This window comes from Lissotriton helveticus, chromosome 9, assembly GCF_964261635.1.
Source record: "Lissotriton helveticus chromosome 9, aLisHel1.1, whole genome shotgun sequence".
Lineage (NCBI taxonomy): Eukaryota > Metazoa > Chordata > Amphibia > Caudata > Salamandridae > Lissotriton > Lissotriton helveticus.
In genome coordinates, this window is record NC_136070.1 from 1,045,293,531 (window position 1) to 1,045,320,439 (window position 26,909).

Genomic DNA, 26,909 nt, shown 5'->3' on the forward strand with positions numbered 1-26,909 from the left:
TCCTCTGCCATTCGTTCCACTGTTCATTAAGGAGATATTTATCTAGCTAAAGAAAAGGTTTTTTTAAAAACTACATCCCTACCCTCTTGGAATGCTCTTTATTTTAAGATAGTACTCGATGTTCCCAAGTACTTGTGTAATTTGCGAGTAATTTCATTAACAAAATGTTTTTCGTCTACTGTGGGATTGGCTGTACATCTTTGAAATGCATCTTGAAGATTGAACATGCTCTGACTTCACCCTATTATATAATCAAGACACCAAGTTCATACTGATTTATTAGAAGTTCCCAGGCTACTCTCTCAAGAATGCAGGCAAAGATTTTATACATAGCAGTGTGCTCTCATCCGCCTTGTGTTTAAAGATTTTATACATGCCTTTTGATTGCCAAACTTAAGTTGGAAAACATGTGGATGATGCACTGAAAAGTATCAAGATGTTCGGATAGCTACCTCTAACCACAGGGTCCACACCTTCCGAATATTCCCCGAGGCATTAGCCTATTTCTGGAAAATTCTCAAGCAGTACGCCTGTGCTCTAACCGGTGGCGTGATGTGACCCTGCACCGGCCTTTTCTCGCCACGGAAGTGACACTCAGGGTCCTATGTATCTGCAATCATGCACACTGGCATTAGGTCCTCTCTTTCTGCACCCACAGATGCAGATCCAGAGGTACCCCTCATCTCTTTCGAGACTATAATTTTGGAATTTTTTCCAAAAATGTTTTGATAAATGTGCTGGGGAAAACATCGCCTCTCAAATCTACAAGGTTTAAACCTCGTGGGGAATGTCGCATATATATGTCTGTGACAGACCCGCACAAGGTTTGCCTGTGCTGCTCGGGGTGGACCATGACTCCAAGGCCTGCAGTGACTGTACATTGATTAACCCCATCCGGGATCTAAAATTGAAGCGGCTTGTCTCAAAGCACAGCAAGCCTCCATATCATAACCGGTCAAGGTCCAAGGAAAGATCCCGATCCCAAAGCCTTAACCACGGCAGGTCGTCACTGCGGTCCAAATCTTTGGGTTCGTTGAAGAAACACAACATTTTCAAGTGATCCTAGGGCCTTACCCCCCAGAGCATAAATTTGCCTCCCGTTCTGACTCCCCTAGTCATTAACTATTGAAACCAATTCTGGCTGTGATCCCAAGCCAACTGGAATTTCCAGGCACAGTAAATAGAATTCCTTGAAGCCATGCTGTAGCTTTTTGGCAAATTACTAACTCCCTCTGGTGCGCCTTCGGGCCCCAAGGCTCTCTGCCAGCAGGTCCATCCACTGTGCCAGTTGAGCCATCTGGTTTTGTTCTGGGTTTCATACCAACTTTAGTATCTGATCCCACTCTGGCACCACTTCCCACCCCAGAACGCAATTACACCAATAGCTATGCCGGTGCCGTTGTCGCTGGATGAAGATGGCCAATGCTTAGTGCTGTCCAACGTTGAGACAGCACTGCTCCGACCTCAATTAAGGTCGCGTCCTGCTCTAACTGCGCTTGGCGGCACTTAGGCACCCTGTCTGAGGTAGGATCTGGCATTTTCTGCCAGGGTGGCTGACGATTACATTGGACAAGTGGGTTCTGAAAATTGTCCAGCGTGAATAATCCTTTTCATTCCTGGAAACCCCACTGCATCTTCCACCATCGTAAGACCGGCTGACTAAGGACCATCTGTCCTTATTGCAGCGGGACATGCACGCTCTTTTGGCTGAATAAGCCATAGAGAGGGTGCTGACACCAGAAGTTGGTTGTGGTTGTTAATTTCGCTACTTCATTTTGCTGAAAAAAGACGGAGACCTCCCTCCCATCCTAGACCTACGTCCTGCCAATGCCTTCCTGCTGAAGGACAAATTCAAGTTGCTTGACTAGGTCTTGTCGGCCCTTAACCCTGGAGACAGGACGGCAGCGTTGGACCTGCAGAACACAGATGGGGAAAAAACCATTACCTGCTGTTCGTTGTGGGCCGCGAGCATTTTCAATTCTCTGTGCTCCCCATTGACCTTACCAGTTCCCCTTTGGTGTTCACAAACGTGATGGTGGTGATCGCAGCACAACTTAAGAGGCCCCAGACTTCCCCTATCTGAATGACTAACTGCTGATGGCAAGCACACCGCAGACAGTTGTCATCCATCTCCAGACTATGGCGAACTTTCTGATATTGTTGGGGTCCACTATAAAGGTGCCAAAGTTACACCTAAATCCTTCGCACACATTCCCCGTCATCTGAACTATACTGGACACAGTGTGGTTTTGCACCTATCTCCCAGATCCCCCTCTAGTGGATAGTACAAGACATTCCGGCTGTGGTCGTGATGTTTCAGCCTTAGTCCTAAATTTCAGGAATACTCAGAAGCTTTTGGAATGGGTGACCTACCGCATCTTGAAGGATAAGGCTGCCAGATGGCATATGGGGGTCTGCAGTGGAATCTGAAGTTTCAGGGGCAGAGTACCCGGGGATCTATCCGATCAGCTCCAGATTTTGGAGGAGGCTGCAAAAGACCTGCCTTGGTGCTCTGCTGGACCTCGATTGGTTTGGCAGCAGACGGCAGACCCCTCTCCTAACCCCTAAAATCTAGCATGATGACCGAATCATCAATTCTGGGTTGGTGTGGAGAAGTGTGGCTCACTGGTTAGAGGAGGCAGACCCGGACGCTGAGATCAGACCCGGGACCAGGGTTCAATTCCCGACGCGGCTGGGTCTTGAGCCCAAAATGTCCACGGACTCGGTAATTCTCGCTTCGGTGCCTACTCGAATCACAGGTTCACACTCTGCAACTCTGGGCATTAGCTTGCTTAATCTCCACTATGGCCCCCCGCGGCGGGATGCCTGGCTTTCACCTTGGGGATACCCAGTAGGGGATATCTCACAGGGAAAAAACCAGGACGGGTTCCCAATGCAAAGCGCTTTGAGACCTGACGGTGATATTGCGCTATATAAAAATCTATCCATCCATCCATCCAGTTGCCACCTAGGAGAGGTGAAGATCAGTTGCCTATGGTCTTTGGCAGAAGCTCTACTTTGCATCAGTCTGCTGAAAGTCAAAGCCATCCATTCCTTCCTTCCATCAAAAGGAAACTGGTGCAGATACTCACAGTCATCACCACCCTTATGTAATACTCCAACAAGCAGGGTGGCACTTAGCCGGATCTCTAAACGCCAGGGTATTCTAACTCAGCCATTGACAACTTGCGGATCCTGAATGGCAGTTACATCTGTAGGTGGCACAAGGACTCTTCAGCGAATGGGCAGAACCTTGGCCCAATCTTGTTGCCAGCAATGAGGGTGCACAATGTCAGCACTTATGCAAGTTGGAGTTTTCAAGGTGTCTCTCACTCAGAGACTCGTTCCATGTAGAGTGGAACTTGGACCTCCTGTACACCTTTCTGCCAAGACTTTTCCTGCCTAGAGTTCTTAAGAAGATCAGGATTGACTTGGCGCAAATTATCTTAGTGGGCATAGAGAGTATGGTATGCTGACTCATGGGCTTGAGCATATGTACTCGGATTAGGTTGCCTCTTTGGGAGGGTCTCATGTCGCACAAAAGGGCCGGGTCCTGCACCCAAATCTGCGCACCTCTATGCTTGTCGATTGAGAAGTGACAAATTAGGTCTTTCGATCTTCCTCCTGAGGTTGTTGATGTGATCTTGCCAGCCAGGCATCCCTCAACTAAGTTTGTATTTGGCTGCTGCTAGGAGAAGTTTGTGGGTTGATGTCCTACCAGGCTGATCCACTTCATGCCAAATTGTCTGAAGTGTTGTTTGTGTTGCCCCTAGCCCAGCAAGGAATTGCTTTGGGCAGCGTCGGTTCTTTCAGCCTAGTTACAGCAGCCATCCATAAAATGCTTGCTACCCAGGACAACAAACAATGCCAGCACTACACCAGGTTCAGCTAACTGGGTTCCAAAGGCAATGTCTTTTGCTTGATGTGGTTGAATTTCTTCATTTATGTCTTTCTGCCATATCCCTTCATTCCCAAGGTGCTGAGAAAAACAATAGATCACTGTTCTTTGACCATCATTGCCTTGACATGACCTTGTCAATTTTGATACAGTGACCTCATGTGACCCAATGGTCCAGTTGAAGAGTAACCCAGGTTCCTGAGATAGTCCATCATTATCTCCAGTCACTGCGCCTGATGGTATACTTGGCCACTTAGAATATAGCCATCTGGCTAACCCTTCAGACAGCAGAGACATCTTAACACAGATGTGCACCGTCCGCCACTAAGAAGTCTAACTCTAAGTGGAATATCTCCTTCAAGTGGTGAAAAGATGAGAGCTATAATCCATGCAACCGTATTGTGTTACCATACTTGCTTCAGCTAGCCAGGAGTGGTCTCAGATTAGGATGCATTTGGCTGCAATTACTGTCCCTGGAGGACAAAAGACTCTCTCTTTCTTCTTCTCATAGAGGACTATAAAGCAGTTTTTGGAAGCGTTTTAGGGCCTTTCCTCTAATTAGAAGTTCTCCTGGGAGTTGAACATGGTTTATCCAACTCATGCTGCCTCCTTTTTAAACCCATTCGTTCTTTCGTGGAAAACCACTCTTTTGACGCTCTTGCTTCAGCTTGGAGAGAATTGGAGAGTTACAGGCATTCGAGATAGAGGAACCATATCTTTGCCTCACAGGAAATTCTAGTGGACCAATCCTAGATTTATTCTAAAAGTCCTTTAGAGTTTTACTTGAATGTGTTTTCCTGTGGTTTTTCTTTCCTATTCCATCTACTGCTGTAGAGAAGTCCTTACACTCAAATCAGGTGCATTGGGTCCTACATGGACAAAACTAAGACCTTACGTTCTTCAGATCAAGTATTTGTCAAATTCTGCCATCCAGGAAGAGGCTGCCCACTAGCCAAGTAAGGCCTTACATGTTGGCTGTCCGTCTGTATCACTTTCTTCCACATTAAAGGTAGATGGCCACTCCAGGGCAGATGAAGGGGGACACTTCACCAGATAGCAGTCTTTGCAGGGCATTTGCTGTGCAGTAATGTGGAAAAGGAGGCATTACTGCCTCGATGTGACTATAGCAGTCCATTCTGCAGTGGGACAAGCAATCCTACACAACCTGTACAGCGCACTCTTGCTTCCTATCTAGGTTTGCGCTCTATATATGTACCAAGACATACATACATAGAAATTTAAATAAGGTAAGCCCCACTTTTTCAAAAGTTATGTACTGCTTGCTATTCTGATTTAATCATGAGAACATATCAAAGATCCAGTGCTGTGGAAGAAATTAGTAACCTGCAACTCCAACTCTCCCAAGATGATCTCTTTAATATATTAAAATACAGCACTCCCTCCTCCCTCGTCAGAGGTTACCTTTTATCATAAGTTCCCTTCACATTTGTGCCATGAAATCTGAGCTGGGTGTGTAGGAGAACGCAGCACTAATTGGCTGCAATTCTGTTGTTTTAAATGAGGCGAATGTGCTAAAGTACAGACACTGTTGAGGCCTATAGCTGTTACTACCATTTAAAGTTCCCGGGGATTCCCAGCCTGTTTACTGTGAGCTATTAAAGCACATGGGTATATGAAAGCTAACAATGCTGGAAAACAGGAGTTACATGTAAGCAATTCATTTCTTAACATGCAAGGAAAAAAAAGGTAAAACACTTGACTAGTAACTGTTAGAAACGGGGCTAGAGTGGTGGTTTCTGGCTGGATTAGGTTCATACCCTAGCCAACCAGTAACACTCCTTTAACAAATATTCTTGACGGCAAAGACACCAGGCTTACCATGCGGTCTCCGTCAAGCTCCCAATCGTGTTACCTGCACAGGAACATAAACAATATATCACTAAAATTAACCATTAAAAGAAATGGATAGTTGAATGGTACTGAGAACACAACAAGTGTATACTCCTTTCAGTGCGAAAACAACTGGTTACAATAGCAACTCATGTTTGTGTGTTTTTCTGGGCGGCCCTCCCAATCCTGCTCCAACTGGCTTCCAACCATGCACGTATGTGGCCACTTTTCAACCTTAATTAGGTACAGGTCTGAGCTGCTCTTTAACCAGTCATCCTGCTCATGCACCTACTAATGTGTAGGAGCTTTTTTGGACACATAGGATTGCATCAAGAACAGCCTTGGGATTCCAAAAAGTGACCTGATGAAATGTCCTAACTGATACTTGTATTAGACAATGTACTTGTGACTATAAGATTGTCAGAGTTGTCAGGTTTCAATGTGTTCTCCAATGCCGCATTCAGGTGTAACACTGATGGGATTTTGAATATTGTTCATAGTAAATCAAATGTTCCCTGTGCCCTCCATTGACCATATATAAGCACAATATTAAAAGGTTGACTTTAGGAGCATTAACTCAGCAGTAATATATCTTCTGTCTAACTGGGACTCTCCTGGTCAACAGAATGGTGGGTGCATTTGCAAGTGGCAGGTAGGGAAAAGCCTTTGTGATGTGGTATGACGTAAATCGGAGATAATCATCATAATGACTTCGTAGATGGAGAGCATGCTTTTCATGAATTGTCTTGAGTATGAAATATGTTGTAAATATTCTCAAATATGTTGTATATCTGTTGTTATGCAGGCACTGTTATTGTGGAGGGTCATGAACTTCATGAGGAAGATCTGCGCCTCATGTACACATTTGACCAAGCCGCGGGAGGAGATGCACAGTTTGAAGCCCATTCTGATGCTCAGGTACCGCATTCAAAAGCCATTAACAATTCTAGTGGGTGTCATCAAACATTTATATGTTCTATTTGTTCTGATAATCATTGTTGTTGACTTTGCAGTGAACACACAATGTGAACAGGTTGGCGAGGGGGCAGATGTGGTCATGAGTGTAGATAGGCATTATATTCAGCAGGGATGGGCTTACCTTTTAAATTGTATTGTTAATGAACATTTGCCTACTTCCAGGAGCTACAACAAACTGGTAGAAATCTGGAAGACCCCAATGATTGTGTTGAAAACATTTAAATAACTGTTGCATAACTAATGCACAAGCGAGTACTCTCTACAGTGGGAGGGGATTGTGATTAGAGGCTAAGTTGTCAACCTGGGATTGAGTAACACAATGGTTTAGTCCTTCCTCAGTCAATTGACCAACATTTTTTGATTCTGAGCAAATTAATTTATCTTCCCAGTCTTCAAAGTATATGTACTGAAACAAATAGCATTATATAAATATTTATATCTGAATAATAGGAAAATTGCACTGTCCCAATTATATATTCTATCAATCAGGATTTATAAAGCACGGCTAATCACCTGATAGGGTATCCAGACACTTGCAGGTCCTGGAGGCTTTTTGGAATTCCGGAAGTGAGGTGATGTCCCAGAGGTGTGTGGGGAGGCTGTTCCAGGTCTTTGCTCCAATGTGGGAGAAGGAGCGTCCTCCACTTCGGCTTTTAGTAGATGCAGGGAGTATGGGCAAGTGAAAGGGAGGCGGAGCGTAGCTTTCTCGACAGTTGGTGGACGTTCAGGCAGTGGTTAATGTAGTCAGGACTTTGATTGTGTAGGGCCTTGTGTTTGTGGATCAACAGCTTGAATTGGCGTCTCTTTTGTACGGAGAGCCAGTGGAGTTGCCTGAGGTGGAGTGTGAGATGGGGTCTTCTGGGAACGCCAAGGATGAGTCTGGCTGTGGCATTCTGTATGGTTTGAATTCTCTGTAGGAGATGTGCAGTGATTCCTACATAGAGGGCATTGCTGTAGTCCTGTCGGCTGGTGATGAGAGCCTGTGGTACGATGCGTCTCGTGTGTAGGGGTAGCCACTTAAAGATCTTGCGTAACATGTGCAGAGTGAGGAAGCAGGTAGAAGAGATAGCGTTTATCTGTGATTTCATGGTGAGCTTGATGTCAATGAAGATTGCGAGTTTTCTGGCGTGGCCCGAGTGAGTGAGTCAGAGGGTGCGGGTCATAGACTTCATGGCCACCAGGAGTTGTTTCATGTGTTGTTGCTGTTGCCAATGTTCAGTACTTTAATCTGGTCTGTGTTCAACTCTAGACAGTTGTTCTTCATTCAGTCAACTACGTTTTTCATGCATCTGTGGAAGTTGGTGGTGGTGTCGTCTGTGAGTGATCGGATGAGTTGGGTGTCATCTGCGTAGGAGATTAAGTTGAGACTATGGGATCTGATGATGTTGGTCTGCATGGTCATATATGGGTTGAAGAGCTTAGGGCTGAGCCGTGGGGATACCGCAGGCTATCTCCTTGGGTTCAGAGATGACAGATGGGATGTGTATCCTCTGGGTTCTTCCTGTGAGGAAGGAGGTGATCCATCTGAAAACGTCCCCTTGGATACCGATGTGGTGGAGTCTTTTGATCAGCTTATGGTAGGATATGGTGTTAAAGGCTGCCGAAAGGTCAGGGAGGATCAAGCTGCTGTTTCTCCTTGGTCGAGGAGGGTTCGGATGTCATCGGTGACTGCGATCAGAGCGGTTTCGGTGTTGTGATTGCTGTTGAATCCAGATTGTGAGGTATCGAGTAGCAGGTTCTGCTCCAGGTGTGTTATAAGTTGATTGTTAATGATCTTTTCCAGTACCTTTACGGGGAGCAGGGAGATTGGCTGGTAGTTTTCGAATTCGCTGAGGTCAGCGGGGGTTTTTTGGAGTAGTGGTCTGACTTTTGCGTGCTTCTCGGCGTCGGAGTGGTGCACAACGTGTTGAGTAGTGTGGTGCGTCCCTGGCCGATCCTTTGGTTTCCGAGGTTGAAGATGTGGTGCAGGCATTGGTCTTTAGGAGCTCCAGAGTGGATAGATTTCATGGTGGAGGTGGTGTCCTGGGTGGAGAGAATGATCCAGGTGGTCAGTGTGTGGTTCATTTCGGTTACAGTGGTGGTGTATTTGTTGAGGAATTCTGTCGGTGTGGGTTTGGATTCAAAGTTTCTGTATATGGTTGTGATCTTGTTGTGGAAGAATTGGGCGAGATTGTCACACAACTCCTGTGAGGGTATGATGTTGTTTTCGCTGGCATTCGGTTTGGAGAATTTCTTAACAATTTTGAAAAGTTCCTTGGTGTTGCTGGTGCTGGTTTCTATGCATGAAGCAACGGGTGTCTTCTTTGTTGACTTCAGCAGTCTGTCGTAGAAGTTGAGGGAGGTCTTGAAGGCTGCCCTGTCGGAGGTGTCCTTGCTGGCACGCCATCTCCTCTCCAACAGTTTGTTTCCCCATTTCGCTGTTCTGAGTTCTTGGGTGTACCAGCTGGCCTTTTTGGTGGATGTTCTCTGGATGTTGCTCTTGATGGGGACGATGCTGTCTGTGCAATTGGTGACCCAGGCATTAAAGTTTTTCACTCCCTGATCTGATAGAGACTACTAGCCGCAGATTCCTTGACGTAGAATTATCCCCAGGCATAAGACTGGATCTGGAAATTTTTCTTTGCCACAGCTTCCCTGCGCGCCGGGGTGGCAGTACCATGTGACTCCGCCCTGACGTCGTCCGCGGGCGTGACGTCAGGTAGGGCAAATAAGCCCCACCCCGGCGCGCCAACATCAGTTGTATCTTTTCTGCGTGCAACGCGGATCCGGATCGTGTCCCTGACCTGTTTTCAGGCCTTCTTTTCATGCTTTGTGTTTAGGAACAGTGTACGATCGCCTTTGGGCTTCAAGGCGTGTACCTTTTGTGCACGTCAGATGTCGGCGACGGACCCTCATCCCATCTGCATGTGGTGTTTGGGCGAACACCATGACTCTACGGACTGCGACGCCTGTCAGCACCTCAAACCGAAGTCCCGGCGGGAGCGCCGGATGAAATTGCTGTCGGCCCGCTTGTCCAGGTCGGTGTCGTTCCAGCGTGCGTCCCCTACTTCAGAAGCCAGGAACCGTCGATTCTGACTGCGGCATCGCCCTTCGCCATGGCCGTCGTTCGCCAGCCGGTAGGTCCTACAGCTTGTCTCCGAGGCCCTGTCGACGGAGGGCGTTGGTTCCCCTCAGGACGTGCGCCCTCGCCTGTTGCCGCGCTACCTGCCGTTTCCCGGCGTCAGGGCGAGTAGGGCCCTAATGACAGCCTATGCTGCGGCTCTGCAGGCTTCTTTGGCCCCTCCTCCACCTCCTGAGATGTTCGCGGATCCCTTGTCTTTGACCCCGGCACCGATGGGTTCGGCTGCAGGTTGTAGGAGGGTGGGGTCGTCGAGGTGTGGTCCTGCGGGGCTACCCTCTTCGGCCCACTGTGTCCCTGCCTCACCGCAAATCCCTATGGGGCTCCCTGTGGCGTCGCAGGAGATCGCCGGTACTCAGGGCTCGCACCCGAGTCCCCCTCGGTCCTGTGAGCAGGCGGCTGCCTTGCCGGAGGCCGAGCTGGCGTCTTTTGGCGTGAAGGCTTTCCTCCCCGGTCCAGGTGGTGCCGCGGGTGGAGACCAGGGCCTGGGGTGCTTTTCCGAGTCCCTATCGATCCTCTACGCAGGCGGCTGCCTCATGTGAGGTCGAGCCAGTGCCTTTCCAGTGCCGTTCCTTAGCCGAGCCGGCTCCCACCCCGCCCCATTCTCATAGGGAGCACGTGGCCGATCGATGTCGCCAGCGTCTTCTAGGGAGGGTTCCTTGCCGTCCCTGCGGCCTCCACCCTCGGCCCCTCTCTTCCGCAGCTCGCGGTTGATTGCTCCGCCGGCTTCTCCTCCTTTCCCGGAGGCCCCTCAGGCCCCTCACTCGTTCGCGGATTCTCCACTATTCAGGGGCTGCCCGTTTATTCTTCTAGCTGGACTTGGGGACGGATGGCTTAGTTTACAGCCGTCGCCACGGAGGAATTGCTTTCTCCCCCGCGGCGCCCTATGGAGGCCAGTGTTGCCTTTGTTCGGGCTATTTTCACGGCCGCTGGCGATTTGAGAATGAGCGACCCCGTCACCCCGTTCCCTATGGATCACCTGTTGGAAGTTCTCCACCAGGGCTCTGGTGGACGGGAGCTGCTTCTTCCATTTGAAGCTTCGCTCCACAACTCTCTTCTGGGGGCTTGGGGATGTCCTGCCACGGGTGATCCAGTTCCGCAGCCGCTCCTGCACAGACCTCCTCCGCACGACCCAGTCTGTCTTTCCTTCCACCCTTCTACTCTGGGTCCGATTCTGCAGACTGCCTTCCCTTCCTTGCCTGTGGTATTGGTTCCTCCGTCTCGGTAAGCCCGGTGGTTGGATTCATGGGGGCGTAACATCTTCGCTTCCTCCAGTACCGCTTTGTGGGCACTCAACACTCTTTGTGTGTTGGCAAGGGCTACCTCCAGCCTGTGGGATTCTGTGGAGTCCCTTCTGTCTCGTGTCCCCTACGAGGGTGCTCGCACTGATCTACGGCACCATGTGTTGGAAGGTCGGCAGTTGGCCGCGTTTATTCTTCGTGTGGCCTTGGATGTTGCTTATGCTCTTGGCTGTACTACGGCTACTTCTGTGGCCCTCCGTCGCCATGCTTGGTTGCGGGATGGTGTTTTTCCCGAGAATATTAGGGAGCTTCAGGTTGACCTGCCCTTTAACACTCACGCGGACTCCGCCATTCAACGTCTCCTTGCAGGGCTCCGTCCTCCTACACCCTCCGTAAGCTTGGCTTGTTGGTCCTCCTGGTTATGATGGGAGGCGTTATCCCATTTTGTTTCTTGGAATCTGGTGTGTTATGTATGGTTTGACATGCCTTCGGGGTCCCTACGTTGCCCCCTTTTCTCCTGTTGACTGCTGGTACAGCCTTTCTGGCAATCGTGTATTTTTTGGCTGATTGTTAAAGCCGTCTGTGGTTCAGACCGCAGGTCCTTCTGTTCTTGTTCTCTGATGCGGGATTTGTTCCCTAAGAGTGGTTCTCATGTTTTCTTTGGGACGTGTCCTACCCTAAGTGGGGTACTTGTAGCTATTGTATAGCTCTTTCCTACACTGGGAGGGTGTGGACTCCTCTTTGCAGGTTCCTCGCCTTACCTGGCGTCGGTGTATGCCGCTGATGCTCTTTCTTTGTTTCTTGTCTGGGCGTAGCCTGCGCTGCTCCAGGTTCTATCATTTTCAGTATCCGCTGCTTCGCTGGATCAGCTTGGCATGCTGTCTGCGGCGTTGTGCTGGTGTTTTTCCTGTGTTCTGGTTGACGGCTTAGTCTGTCCTCCGTATTCTCCTCTTCTCTTCTGGCTGGTCCCACTTTTTTCGTGGGTTGGTTGTGTCGGGAATGGTCTTCCCTTAGGTGTGGTTCTGGATTTTTCCTGGTCTTTGTCTTCGTCTTGCGCTTGGCTTGGTCTGGGTACTCTGCTTTGTGGTACTTGTCAACTGCCAGCCGCGCTCGCCTGCTCTTTCTGATTCACAGCCGGGGGGGTTTAGCGTTTGCCTTTGTGCACCTGCATCTTGTTCTCCTGGAGCCTTGCTAGACTGTGTCTTTCTTCTCACGCCTGCCTTTCTTGACTGTGACGGCATCCCTGCCTTGTCCGCAGGCTCGAGGCTGCGGCCGGTTCAGCTGTCCCCTTCACTGTGTATGTTCTTCTGTGGATGGCGCTACCTCTATTTCTACCACTTCTCCTTGGAGTTTTGGGGTGCCTCTTTCTTCCTCTGTACTCCTCTGACGTTGTCTGTCCCTCCGGGTCTTTCTGGCGGATTTTCCTTGTACCTTGGATGGGCTTGGGGTGTCATGGCCTCCCCTCGCTTTGTTCTTGCTCCATTCTGCTTGGTGGGGAATGGACCGTCCTTCCAGTCCCAACGACACATCCCCTGTTGGGACCCTGTGTTCTTTCACGCTGGTAGGGCTCTCTCGCAGACCCTCCACCCCTCTGGGTATGGCTAGGGTATCTATTCTACGTTAAGGAATCTGCGGCTAGTAGTCTCTATCAGATGTACAAGTTACTTACCTTCGGTAACGATGTATCTGGTAGAGACGATTCTAGCCGCAGATTCCTTCACAGCCCACCCTTCCTCCCCATTCTGCGAGGACCTTCAGCTTGGTCTTCTGCACTCGCCTGTTGGTGTTTTTGTTCTGGTGGAGTGTTTGGGGTGGGGCTGGTCGGTTAGCTACTGTATGTGCACAGTGGCAGGTGATTTGGCAGTAGGTGCTGGTGAAAGGTCTTATCATGGAGTGTGGGTCAGCGTGGTGGTAGTGTTTGTTGCAGCGTCTGGGGTAGAGGGAATAGAGCTTGGCGAAGGTGTATCTTCAGGCGGCAGTAGGGCCAGGTGTTGTGGTGCTGGGCCCGGTCCAGCACCAGAGATGGCAGACGGGCTTGACTTTGGCGCGTCCACTGCGCGGTCGTGCTATGGCCTGAATTAGGTAGATCCTGAGGTTGGCGGGACTTCTGTTGGTGGGAAGTACAGTGAGTGGGAAAACCCGGTTGGGAAAACCCCTGTGGGAAAACCCAGGCAGCTGCGATGTCACTGGATCAGTTTGGGACAAGCAGCAACCGGAGGCCACAGGCAAGTAAGGGGCAAGCTAGGTGTCCAGGTGCCTACTTATTCCTACCCATCCCACCAAAACACGTGTTCCTTTAATCAAGTTACAACTGGACACACTCCTCTCCCCTTAAAGTACTGCTACAGCTTACATTTTGGGTTTCTCTTACTGAAATACCATTTTTCTCTGCTAGTTTGTGCTTCTTCTTACGACTACATTACATCTGAAAATTAAAATATATTTAGAGCTAGGTAGTAGAAGGAAGGTACAAGTTGTCTGTGGTCTGCAATTAGGTAGGAAATGGGCAGGCAGTGTAAGGGATGTGATTTTAGACCATTGAAGTTAAAAAAAGGAGTTCAGACCATAGGGTCAAGAAAGTATTGACCTATGGTTGGTCTCTGCGAACAGAGTGCTGTGTATATACAAAATAAGAGCATCTTTCGTTTGTCTCTGTTTTACTTTGTCTTTTTCCTCTGTTTAGATACAGGGAGTGATGTAAGCTGTAGTATGTGAATGAAGGCACAACTAGCTCTTATTTATTTATTTATTCATTTATTTATTGAAAGTTTTGTATAGCGCGAACAAGACCCGTGGGTATCAGAGCGCTTCACTTAGAAGTAGGATAAATATTAACAAGATGGTAGCCATTAAAACAACAAATAGATATGAGGTAGATAATTATATGGCTATAGTTAGTGCTTAAGTAACTCCATTCCACTCAAGTTAGTCGATTATAATACGAATTAACTATACAGCATGAGGTTATGTCATTTGTCCTTTTCGTCGTACATATGAGGTAGCGGTTATATAGTTTAGTATGTGAGATAACTGTATGAGTTCATTTTGACATGAGGTAGCAATTGGTATACATTTTAGTTACAAAAGGAGAGTCGTCCGTTTCAAACCATCATTTATCTTTCATCTAATTACGTCAGTCCTTCCCTTTCTGATGAGGTAAGTATTTTGTTTGAGGATAGAATTCGATCCCATAGTGAAACATAACTTTGTCTATATAAGGTATTTACTCATTAAGAAGCTCTTCACTTCTCGCTTAAATGTTGAGGTATTAGGAATCTTCCTAATGCTTGGAGGGAGTGAGTTCCAGATTCTGGGGGCAGCTCCTGTGAACGCTCTGTCATAAGTTTTTTTCTTTCTGAATATGGCTGGACGCAGCACCAATTCTTTGGCACGTCTAGCCGGTCTGCTGCCTCCTGATAACTCAATTTTCTTAAATAGGTATCCGGGAGTATTGTGGTGGAGTGCTCTATTGGTGATACATGCTATCTTTAGTTGAATTCTGGCCTCATAGGGTAGCCAATTTAATGCTTTCAGGTGAGGAGATATGTGGTCAAACTTCCTTGATCCGGTGATGAGTCTCGCCGCAGCGTTGAGGTAAGCTTTTAGTGGTGCTGTGGATGTTTTTGGTAAACATGCTAAGGTGGTGCAACCATATTCAATCCTAGAGATGACTAAAGATTGGATTGCCAGTTTCAGATCTGCTTCAGAGATGAATGGTTTCAATTTTCTTAGGTAATTCAGGTGGAAGCGGGCGTTTTTTGCCATTGAATTAATGTGAGCTTTCATGTCAAGATTCTCGTCTAGAGTAATTCCTAGCGACTTAGTTTCCAACAGAGAAGGAAAAGAGACCCAGGAGAGAGGAGAGAGGACATTGAGACTTGAACATCAATTTACCGGAATGGGGAGAAGACGGGCTCCAGGAAAGAAAGTGACAGCGCAGTGTTCACTTGAATCCGTAAGAGCTACAGTCCCTTCTTTACCTCTTCATGACGTCTCGGCTTCAAGATCTCGAAAAGATACTCAGAGGGACCAGGAACTGGCGCCGATGGTGGCTGCAGCTCACCGCTGAGACCGGAGACCGGGGCTGGCCGAGGAGCGGAGAGAGAACACTGCCGGCGCGGCTGGGGGCTGGGGGCTTGGGGCGAGGAGCGGGAGCAGAGGAGGAAGAGCGACGACCAGATTGGGAGGCGGCGAGAGCCCGCAGGTGAGAGGCATAGCGGGGAGGATGAAGGAAAGGAATATAATTTAAATAAAGATATCGTGGAAGCATTCGAAGCGGCGCGCCTGACTCTAAAATGGCGGCCGCTTGAGACACTTAGTCCATCCTCTTCTACTGCAGAAAGTAAACAACCAAGAGGCAGGAAATGGAAAGAGGACAAATAGGTACCAAACAGAGAGAAAGGAGCCTACAACAGTTTCTAATCTGAGGCTAGAAAGAGAAAACGGACTAAATGAATGAGTGGAAAGAGAAAAAGTCCCCTGTACATAGCAAAGTACCAAAACGGCGGACATTTTGTAATAGCCAGTTTTAAACCATTACAACACAATATCGGCCAATTATAATTACTGCTACCTGAAACCACAACTAACAAGGTCCCAAGAAATCAACTGGAAGAGAAACTGTCATCTATCACTACCATAGAAGGAGATCACTTAACAGAGAAACCTGGATATAACACTATCATAGAAGAATATTACTTAATAAGATATCTATGCATTTGTCTATTTAACCTTAATCCTTGGAACATTTAAGAGACTAACAGAGAAGAGTCACCATAAGACCTTTAACGCGAAGCAAATATGGGCGAAAGACACCGAGATGGCTCAAACGCCCAGGTCATAAAATATCCATCTAAGCTATCTAAAAACGGAGCCAAAAAGTTTAAACATAATACCCTGAAGAAAAACGCGGACACACTGTTCGCCGATCCATACTTTAATTCTGATAAAGGCACTATAACTAATGACTTGATATTTTACACTAATAAAACGGCTAAATGGCGCAGTGCCTTCACAAGAATGCTCAACATAAAAGGTACGAAAAACATCCCACATGGCACAAAAATAATGACCTCACCATCAAAAAGATGCAGAGCAGAATTATGCATCACCATATATAAAACTGGAATAGTGTTGATACAGGCAGGGAACAACGAACTTATGAAGTTCGACAAGATATTCCCTATCATAAAAGAATCACTAGAGGGCCTAAGACACCAACTACGCCCGACCCCACCAGAATTCACTCCTGATAATATTGATATCGGAGACGCCAATCGAACGGGAGGCTGCCTGGAGCCAGCTACTAAACCCGGAGAGAAAACTGAAACAGGAGCGACTATATCGAAAAATAAGACAGAATGGACAGAGAGATCTACGAGTCATGAGAATAAAGAACAAGACCAGCTCCAAAGGGAAGAGTCGACACCGCTTCCAAACACTGAGCCTTCCCACGCAGAACATACAGTGGTGCCGAGAGAATCACTCAATGTAAATCAAGAAACAGATAAGATAGGAGATACCAACCGTGCTCTACCTACCTCTAATACTATACTAAAGCCAGGTAGAACGTCACCCACGAAAATACTCCTAGCTTCACAAAACTCAGATAACCCACACAACATCTCAAGAAGGAACGGAACGGACGACCAAACAAAGGATATAAAGAAAATGACTGAGGCACTAAGAAAAGATAAAAAACAGAGAAAAGCGACATACAACCCCCGGACACACAGGCTAACCATCCCTAAGAGATCAATCAGGAACCAGAAGGCTATTAATGATCTTCAGAAACTAGTCTGCAACATGACTCAAGTCACAATTAGTACTTTACAAGCGATGGAAGAAATATTGGAAAAATGACAGCAAGCACCCATTCTAAGATCACGAATATTCAAGATCTTGTACACTCCATACATAGAAAGAGCAGCGAGATAGACATGTCACTAGCGAATAGGATCAACCGACCAAATAGGACGAAGGCCTTGTCGAAGGAGGAAGCCCTTGCCTTACTCCGAACTTATGAACCGCCAGATCATGCGGAAGAGGAGAACATCAAAACAGTTCCGATCGATCCTAATAGAACATCAAGAAAGAAGAATAGGAAACTTAACCATAACAACCTACAACAAGTCCAGCTTAATTCCGAATACGAAACCTTGAACAGTAATAACTCTGGGAAACAACTGACTTGCCTCCTACTCAACTGTCGATCGGCTACCAAACATGCATCAGATATAGTAGACCTCATCATCAACAAGGAAATTGATCTGGCAATCCTTACAGAAACGTGGCTATCGGAATCATCATCTCCAACCATGGATCTCTTAGTACCACCTGAATATAACATTGTGAGACTAGATAGACCAAGAAAGTCAGGAGGAGGAATTGCCTGCATTCACCGATCAGAGATAGCGGTCAACCAAATTCAATCTGACCCTCTAGAATCTTGCGAATACTTAGGTCTCAATATAAAATCAGCAACGAATCAAAGATGCAATCTACATGCGTTTTACCACCCACCAGGAGAGAACGCGAAGTTCATAGAACAGTTAATGGAGATCATTACGACCAACTCTAACACGAATGCCAATAACATATTCTTAGGAGATTTCAACTTACATTGAGATGACTGCAACGACAAACTAGTCAACACGCTTAAGGATTTCCTTGATGAGCTAAATCTCAACCAAGCATGCACGCAACCTACACACTCTAAAGGAGCAACACTTGACTGGATTATATCAGATAACAAAAATACATCAATCCTCTCAATAGCCCCATGTGACTGGTCGGATCACTATGCAATAACATTCCGGATACCCATATTGAAAAAGGGCAAGACTGTTCAACCTGCCAATTTCAAAAAATTGATTCGAGACACAAGAGAGGCTAATATTGATCTACTAGTAGAAAGTTGTGAGAGAGACTTAAAGCCACCTAGCAACTTACAGAATGCAAATGAGCTGACAGAGCATTATATAACCTCAGTCGGGAATATCGTCAACAACACCTTGCCATTAAAACTAAAAAGAATAACGGAGAAGACGAAAAATCCATGGTTTGACGGATCACTGAACGAAGATAGGCACAAACTAAGAATGGCCGAAAGAAAATGGAGACACCCATCATCCCCTGAGCTGAAAGCCCTCAGAAAAATTAGAAACCAATATAACAAAAAGATCATCAACTCCAAAAAGGAATTCATTAGATCGGAACTGGATAATGCCAAAAACAGACCACGGAAACTCTTTGAAATCCTGAAACAACAATCAAACAAACTAACCAAAACAGCTCATGAAAACGTAAAAACATCTCTAAGTAGCGATGAATTTTCTACATTTTTCACGAATAAAGCCAAAGCGCTTGAAACAGAGCTCTTAAGCGCAGCAAATAACCTCCCTATCCAACCATTGACTGCGAATGACCCCAACTCGACTACAGTGTGTAGCAAAACAAAAAACAAGGCAAACTGGGACACATTCGAATTATATGATCAGAACACGATCGCCAAAACGCTCTCGAAAATCAAACCTAACAACCACTACCAAGATCCCCTACCCGCGAAATGCTTAAGAGAAATCAACCATATTGTGGTGCCAATCTGGACCAAAATAATAAATGCATCATTATCACAAGGGATCCTCCCAGACTGCCTAAAAACTGGTCAAGTTGTTCCATTGATCAAAAAACCGACTGCAGATGCTACAGACCCGAATAACTTTCGACCAGTGACCAACATCCCTCTACTGGCCAAACTAATTTAGAAATGCGTGCAGGGCCAACTGAGCCAACACATCACTAAGTTCTCCCTACTAGATGAATGCCAATCAGGATTCAGATCAGGGCATAGCACGGAAACAGCGATCCTCCATATTGTTGATGACGCGCTACAGGCTCTTGATCGAAATCAAGCATGCTTGCTAATTCTCCTGGACCTATCATCGGCATTTGACATAGTAAATCATGAAGCATTACTGGCCAGGCTACAGGAGAGGATGGGAGTGTCTGGAAATGTGCTGAAATGGTTTGAATCTTTCCTACGGAACAGAACTCAACGATTCCTGGTCAATCAATCATTTTCACCATCATCCCCTAACTCGATCGGAGTCCCACAAGGATCAACATTATCCCCTGATCTGTTTAACTTGTATGTCGAACCTCTTACAACAATTCTCAGAAACTCACAGATGTCTTATCATATGTATGCGGACGACACGCAAATATATATAAAGATCGCCTCCCTTGAAGACATTGAGCTAATGAATGAAACTTTAAAAAGGGCACTGCAATGGTTAACCACCAATCATCTGAAGCTAAATGCTCAAAAAACAGAGTTCTTACTAATCTCTCCACCAAGGTGCGTTACGGAAATAAAGGAATGGACCAAGTTAGTGACCGCGCTCAACTGCTCCCCGACTCTAGTCAACTCAGACCTACACTTTAAATTGAAACATTGCAAAATCTCCCAATTATGAATTAAGAAAATGATGATTTGTATATTCGCTCAATTTTATTCTTTTTAACTAATTTGCGCCTTCCCAAGGTTGCACTGTCCGTTCCCAAGTGCCATTCTCCATAAATGAATTACATCTTGTCTCTTTGCCAAAGGGACTGCCATGAGTTGCAATTGTTGAGGGCCAAAAGCTCTTCAAATTCCTAATTTTCATCTAAAGTTATTCCAACCAAATTCAGCAATATTGATATAATCTCCCAATCACCCATACTTTACGCCTTTGCTTTGGGAGGAAACAATTAGTAAACTATTTAGTTGTAGATGGAAATCAAATCAAGACCAATAGAAGTCCCAAAAAGCAAGCAATCTAGACACTTTCTAATAGTTACTTCTTACATTCTTCTCTGCTGTGGGTACTGCCAGGGTTAAGATGTATAGAGGAATACATACTGCTGCTCCATGATTTTTCGTTCTGCCATTAAATTGGAACACCATAACATTAACTCCCTTTAATGTAAACTGTGCCGCTAAGTATTCAGTTGCAGCAAAAATGACACATCATTGGGCTGTACAAATCGCAAAGGCAAGTTGTACGGCAACATCTACACTCACCCGGTCATGCCTCAAATAGCATTTTCTTTGTAGATTGAAATGCTTAATGATACAGCCACAGCGCATACATATTTCAGCTTCCACAGTTCTTTATAAAGTCGGGTGGCTAACTCTCATCACTTCTCTTCTTGGTCTTGACAGTCATACAGGTTAAGTTCGAGTGGTGTGTATCGCCCATCATGTCTGTCCTTGGCTGCGTCTAAAGTTTAGAAACTGTCCCGCCACACACTGACGGACATCAGCATTGTGTGGGCTGCTATGTGTTGCCCTGGTATACCAATCCCTAGCTGGTGCGACGACAGGGTGGGGCTCAGTGCCCTCAAGGTCAAGAGGTGCCACTTGGGATATATTGTTTGATACAAGAAAGGGAAACAGAACAGCTGTAATCTGAAGCACTCCTCTTCTCACAAACGTCATTTTGTCTTGATCGTCAACACTGGAAGTAGGAGACTTTCAAGGATCTCATTCCTCCTCTTTCTTCATCTGAAGCTGTTCATGTTGGAGGACTGTACTTCTCACATTGGGAAGGAAGCTGGAACTTTAACTTCATCTTTTCAAGGTTGGGAAGATAGTTTGGCCCCTAGTTCATAAGTTGTTGCTTCTTGTCTTCAGAATCATCCCACACACCCTCATGCAACCACAGGTCGTTTTTCCAGGATAATAGCATAACTTCTATTTTGATGTCGCGTCAGTATCTCAGTTCAGGAAATGTTATAGTTACAAGGGTCCTTTAAGTGACTCATATCTATTCTGTGCTGCTATCTCAAAGTGAGATAACATCTTTTAGTAATTGCAGGTTATGAAACGATATTAGAACATGTATAAAATATTGTTAATGGATTATACAACTTCATTTTTTTCCTTCCTCTCTTTCAGGTTCTGGTTCTGCTAGATGTCACTCCAGACCAGTCCATGGTTGATGAAGGAGTTGCACGTGAGGTGATAAATCGCATTCAGAAACTACGAAAAAAGGTTGGTTTCCTTTAGAATTCCATGTGTATCTTGGTGGTGGTATTTCTCAGAAAAAGAATTCCGACTGAGCTTTGATTAACATGATGGGGTCTTTTTGGTGATCTAGTTGTATCTGTACCTAAGGTAATCATTAAGTATTTCTCCTTTATTTGCTCAATTTAATTTTTACATCGATACAGATAAAGAAAAGCAGTTTACTAAACATTACATTAAAATAAAAGACTTAAAAAAGTATGCCTAAAGGCATCTTCTGCCCTATGTACTTTGAGTGGTGTCCATATATAGATGGAATGATGCAGGCCTGTCTTTTTTCACTGAAACTTTCAAACAAGTAGCAGTCCATAAACATATTCCATCATACTTCCAAGTATTGTGGCTGAGCCTGTAGTCCACATTCTGTCAATATCTGAGTCAACACCAAGTAGAAGACGAAAGAAACATTCTAGAAACATCCTCATAAAGTAAGGTCGGCTCATCTTGCATAGTATTACTGTTTTACAAATGAGGAGCAGCCATTAGTGCTAAACAGTCGGACATGTTGCCTCCATCACTAGATCTGCCTCCTCCTGACCACACCATTTACTTGCCAAGAAAGGCCTGAGGTGCCACTGGCGATATTCTCCTGGAGTTCTACTCAACTTGCAAATAGTAAAATATTTTTGAGCTCCTATGACAGTGGTTTGTAACTTCCTGCTAACGTCACATTTCAACTAAATATCAGTATGGACAGGGATACTGAAGTCCCAGCTTTATACACAGCCAAACCCTTTCCAGTACAGCAGTGAAAAGTAAAACATAATGTATGCCAGTCTCACCTATATCTCCAGTTTTAGACTTCGGTTAGCTGATCTCAGCCCAAGCCCATTGTGTATGTTGAGTGGCATAGTTGTAAAATAAAGAGCACCATTTTGTCATTGTTTCCTATGCCAGCATTCTCTGCTGTGGCCAAATGCAAAGGCTTGGAATTTAGGTTCACTTTTAACTCGAATAATGGTGCTCTGTAACAGATCCCCTTATCTGAAACAGGTCTTCGTTTGACAGCCTGCCTGCTACATTTCAAGATTACTGTTCTGCATAAACACTGTTTGTGTTTTGCATGCTCTATGATAGAAGAATAAGGTTTTCTTAAAAGTTTGAAACTTTACATTAACTGCTTAAATGATCTCATGAGTCTTTCTCCTGATCTTATGAGCCTTCCTCACTTATGTATCGGAAGGGCCCCTGGTAGTGAGATTTCGAAGACATCCATTTCTCTGTCGATAGACCCTGTCAACAATCGTTGCTTCTGTAATGATTGTGGAATCGGTTATTCAACATTGATGGACAGTATAGTATCTGCCCCAGTGGCATACTTGCTTATGGAATGCCCTGCCATTCCAAATGGTTACTATCTTCAACAGTGGAGAGTTTCAGTTTGAAAAGGGATATGAAAGTGCAGATCTCAACCAGGGTACAAGCAAAGTCTAACAAGTGAAGGGAAGGGGGAGGCTGGCAGAATTCAGGATTTGTGTATGCCTAATTTTCTTAGGTGCGCCCGTAGGTTCCAGATCACCTTCTAGATGATACCCCCTAGAAATACAGAAGCATCGTCTCCAGTTGCACATGATCCCTTGGTTAGGGCATGGAGGTACAGCTACGTAGAAGCTAGACCCTTTCCCCAACAATCACGCACACCCAGTGACAGCATTTGAGATGGCTCCTCAGAACATGATCCAAGAGGAGGTTCTTTTGCATGGTGTCTAAGGCATGCAGGGTGCTCCTTCTGCTGTGAATGAGAGACAACAATATTCCAAGGTAGTACATAAAGAAGAAGGGTATTTGGAAACCCAGAAGATGCTAGAATGATCAAATGCCCGTGGAATGCTGGTGTTAATATAGCAAATGCTGACATGTCTTGCTTCAAATAGACCAAATGTGGATCACTGGTTGATCCTTTTTTGAGACCAGTTACTCACCTTTAAAGAACAATCGGTTGCCTGCAGAATAGTCTTAAATCTTCACGAGCCATAACAAGATAATGCTGTGATGGACTTGTCTTAAAACAGAAAAGGTAGGTGCATCCTTTTATATGAATTTTGATACAGCTGGAAGGTAGATCAGATTTAGGAGTTTTAAATTTGACTTGTCGCAAATCCTGTTCTAAATAAAGGGTGGTTCTCCTCTGCCTGACTGTAGTACAGAATTGAACATGTATAATCTTTTCACTTGATGATAATGACAGAGTGATAATTCGCTTTGAATATATATATTTGTGATTTTCTCACAAAAGATACAAGGGGACACTGAAATGTGAACTAGTATTTCTGTTGCCGATCTACACGAGGAGGGAAAGTGAAAGTACAGCACAAATGAAAAAAGGCATTAAAGCAGAAAATCTAACAGGAATGAAGGACGGTAGTGAGCAAAACAGGGAGGTTCTGAGGGCAGACTTTGCATATAAAAAGAAATTGGAAGGGACAATCATCCCCATTCTTTAAAAAAAAAATCAGTCTAAAAGCAGTGATGATTATGGACACTGATGTTTTCACATGCAACTTATCACTCATTATTTTGGGCTGTGAGATCTCATGAACTGATTTGCTAAACCAGGTCTTCGGACTGATAGCTTGCGAGACTAAAGTTGGCTTATGCATTGATCAATGGGAATCCTGTATATGGTTCCACGTTCCCTAATTAAAATGGGGAGGCATAATTAGGTTGACTGTGGTAATGCAATTATCAGAGTGTTCCTTGTGATTCTGATGGTGGAAAGAGGGACATTTGGCATCTATACACTCTTTGGCTTTATACTTTCTAAGAGTGACAGCTGGGGCTGGAATGAATTGGACACCTCCCTAGACCACTTTTAGCCTTCAATGTGCACCCGTTTGTAATAAACAATATTTTGCATACTTTCTTTGATGATATTGTTAAATAGTAAAACTTCATCTTGGTCCATGATCAGCGCAGAAAGAAACTATGCTATAGTGCAGTGGTAGAGGTCTTCAATGTTTTATGTCAAGAACGGCATCTTCCAAAAAGAAATGTCAATCACAACTTACATCCCAATAGGTAAAATTGCAAGCAACCTAAAGTATTGTGGGTCAGTCAGAGGCGTAACATTATCCCGCAGCTCCAGATGCTGGGGGCCGAGTTCCAGGGGGCAACCTCGGCACGTGCACAGGCCCCTGGCATGAGATTTACTCACCTCCATGTACTTTACAAGGGGGGTCCCATCCAATTTCATTACGCCTCTAGGTTCAGCTTGTGGATGTTTCCTCCAAGAAACATTGGATCCTAGAGTTTGATCACATCACAAACATTATTACCTCAGACCCTGAAGCAGGGCTAAAACAATCCATCAAAACCACAACCACACTGGACATGTTAGAACCTATCAAACTTTTTAAACAAATAAAATCATTCTTCATGGATGACAATAAGTAGTTTAACAGGTTTTTCTTTTTACAGAAAATCGTACAGAATGTAATGCAAACGCATGGAAGGGTTCACTTAAGATAAGTAACCGAGATAAATCTGTCAATGAAATATTGGATCATACAAAGGAATTGTTTTCATATTTTTCAAAGAACTACCCAACCCATCCAAGATTGAAAATAACCCCAGCGCAACACTGTGAGGACCATCTGACATTTTTCAGTTCAAAAGTAGGAAACATCTGAAAACCCTTTGTGATTGGTCTAGAGTTCTGCTTACTCTGCCCAGTTGCCCCTCAGCACCAGTTTTTTAGCTAATTTCTTTCAAATTAGTGTACATGAGTTATGTCTTTAATCTGGCTCAACAAAAGCAAAGTTTCCAATTTCCCGATGGAACTGTGTACAGTGTCAGTTGTGAAGTAATGCCTTCCATCGCTAACAGTCTACATAACTAATCTAATCAACTCTTCGGTTTCAACATATTTAGCTCATTACTGGACGAAACATGCAATCATTTAATCCACTTTTGAAGAAACTGATCGCTTCTCCTCAACTGTTGTTATGCTACCATTCTAGTTCAAATCTAGTGTGCCCTTTCAGAATTCCAGAAGAAAAAGTAATGACAATTCAAAGGCCCCCTTGAGCAAACCATTACCTTTTGCGATCAACAATCTGGGTTCCGATTAAAGAATAGAATGGAAATAACTCTAGCCAGTATAAAAGAAGAGCTCCTCACTAACTTCTATATAATGTCAAGCAATTCAGCCTGTTTCAATTTGATCTCTCAGCAGCTTGAGATGTCGTGGATCATACTAGTCTTCACTAAAGAGTTAAAGTGGGCTGTAGTCACTATTTTCACCTTGGGAGTGCATCCTCTTTTTCCAGTTTCTAGTCAAGTGATGCATGGTAGCTCCTTGGTTTCCACAATACCCACGTGAAGTGCTACTTACAGTAGTGTTCTTCTCGTTCTCCTATGCTGTTAAATGTTTATATGCCTACATTTATATAAGCCTTTGCAAATTACCAGCTCCATCTCCAAAAGTACACAAATGTCTCTTAAATTCTCACCAGGTTAGAGAATGATTGTGTGTATTGCATCAGTGATTACTAAAATGGTCTTAAGCATAAATCCAATATAGATTGCACTGCCAAATAAATTTACCAAGGCTACAGTGAATGCAAAATCAGCCTGCTATACTTTGTTTCAATCGCTAGACATGAGACCACATGAAACAGACATTGAAAGTACTGTAATGGCTTGCTGAGTCCAGACCTAATTTAAAATTGCATGCACCGCCTGACGAAGTCTTCTGGGCAAAGGCTTGTGGTGTTTTTGAATAAAAAGAAATACAACTGACCCCTTAGTACACCTCAGACAGGGATCAGCTAACTTCAACCAGATCCTGCAAGAAAGGATTCCAATGTCTGAAATATGGAGGAAGTCTCAGAGAAGCAAACGTTGAAACAGTCTCATTCCCAGCCTCAGAACAGAACCAAACCAGTTCTATTTATTTTTAAGAAACAGAACTGTCAAAAGAATACCGGGTTTTGAATCTGCACATCCAGTTAGACTAATTACCCTACTCAATACCTACTTTTAATACTGCCCCAACCCTCCAAGTGACAAAACGTAACACCGTTGTACTTAATAAAACTCTTCAAATACACAGATAAAATATTAAACATAGGCAAAAATGTAAATTGAGTAAATCCAAAATAATCTACTGTATTGAATTATCCCCCTCACAAATACTCACTAAAATGTAAATCACTGCTAACCAGTGAGCTCAGCTGTCTTATGTTTGGACAATCTCCCAAGAATATTTATTTTCAATATTCACTTTTATTTTTTTTACAATACAGAAGTTAAACATAGTAATGCTACTTTTACTCTTTTGGAAGAGTGTATTCAAAATTCAAAATTTACTTTATTCGGTATACAATACCATAAAAGTACAGAACAAATATTTAAAACACAGGAAATCAAACCTTCTACAAAATACTTGGATAAATAATATGGGGTATATAACAGGTATCAGTACGAGACATAATGAAGATGAAAATAAAATGGACCAACAATTATGGTGACTGGTATGCCCTGGCACATTAGAATCAGAAGGGTCGGTTTCCAACGGGTGGAACTATAATTCCTACATAATAAAATGGGATTCCCCCCAATCATATGAATTCATGTAGATTAAAACCCTTAAAAAACAACATACAAATAGTCCGGAATGCAGGAGGGAGATTTCATGACCCCCATCAGCATCCTGAGTCTTTAGTGTTTCTTAATCTTGCGGCCATCCTTAAAAAATTCACAGTACAATAACGTGTAAGAGCCTCCTCAGACAGTTTCAAGAATAAAAGC

The 26,909-nt window shown here is 44.8% G+C and overlaps 1 protein-coding gene across 1 annotated transcript in view; it reads left to right on the forward strand.

Moving 5' to 3' along the window:
* IARS1 (isoleucyl-tRNA synthetase 1) overlaps positions 1-26,909 on the forward strand; it is a 548,404-nt gene that overhangs the window by 396,148 nt on the left and 125,347 nt on the right. The window contains exons 27-28 of the mRNA XM_078661397.1: positions 6,555-6,667; positions 21,030-21,125. Coding sequence (XP_078517523.1) covers positions 6,555-6,667; positions 21,030-21,125 — 209 coding nt within the window. The remainder of the gene's footprint in view (positions 1-6,554; positions 6,668-21,029; positions 21,126-26,909) is intronic.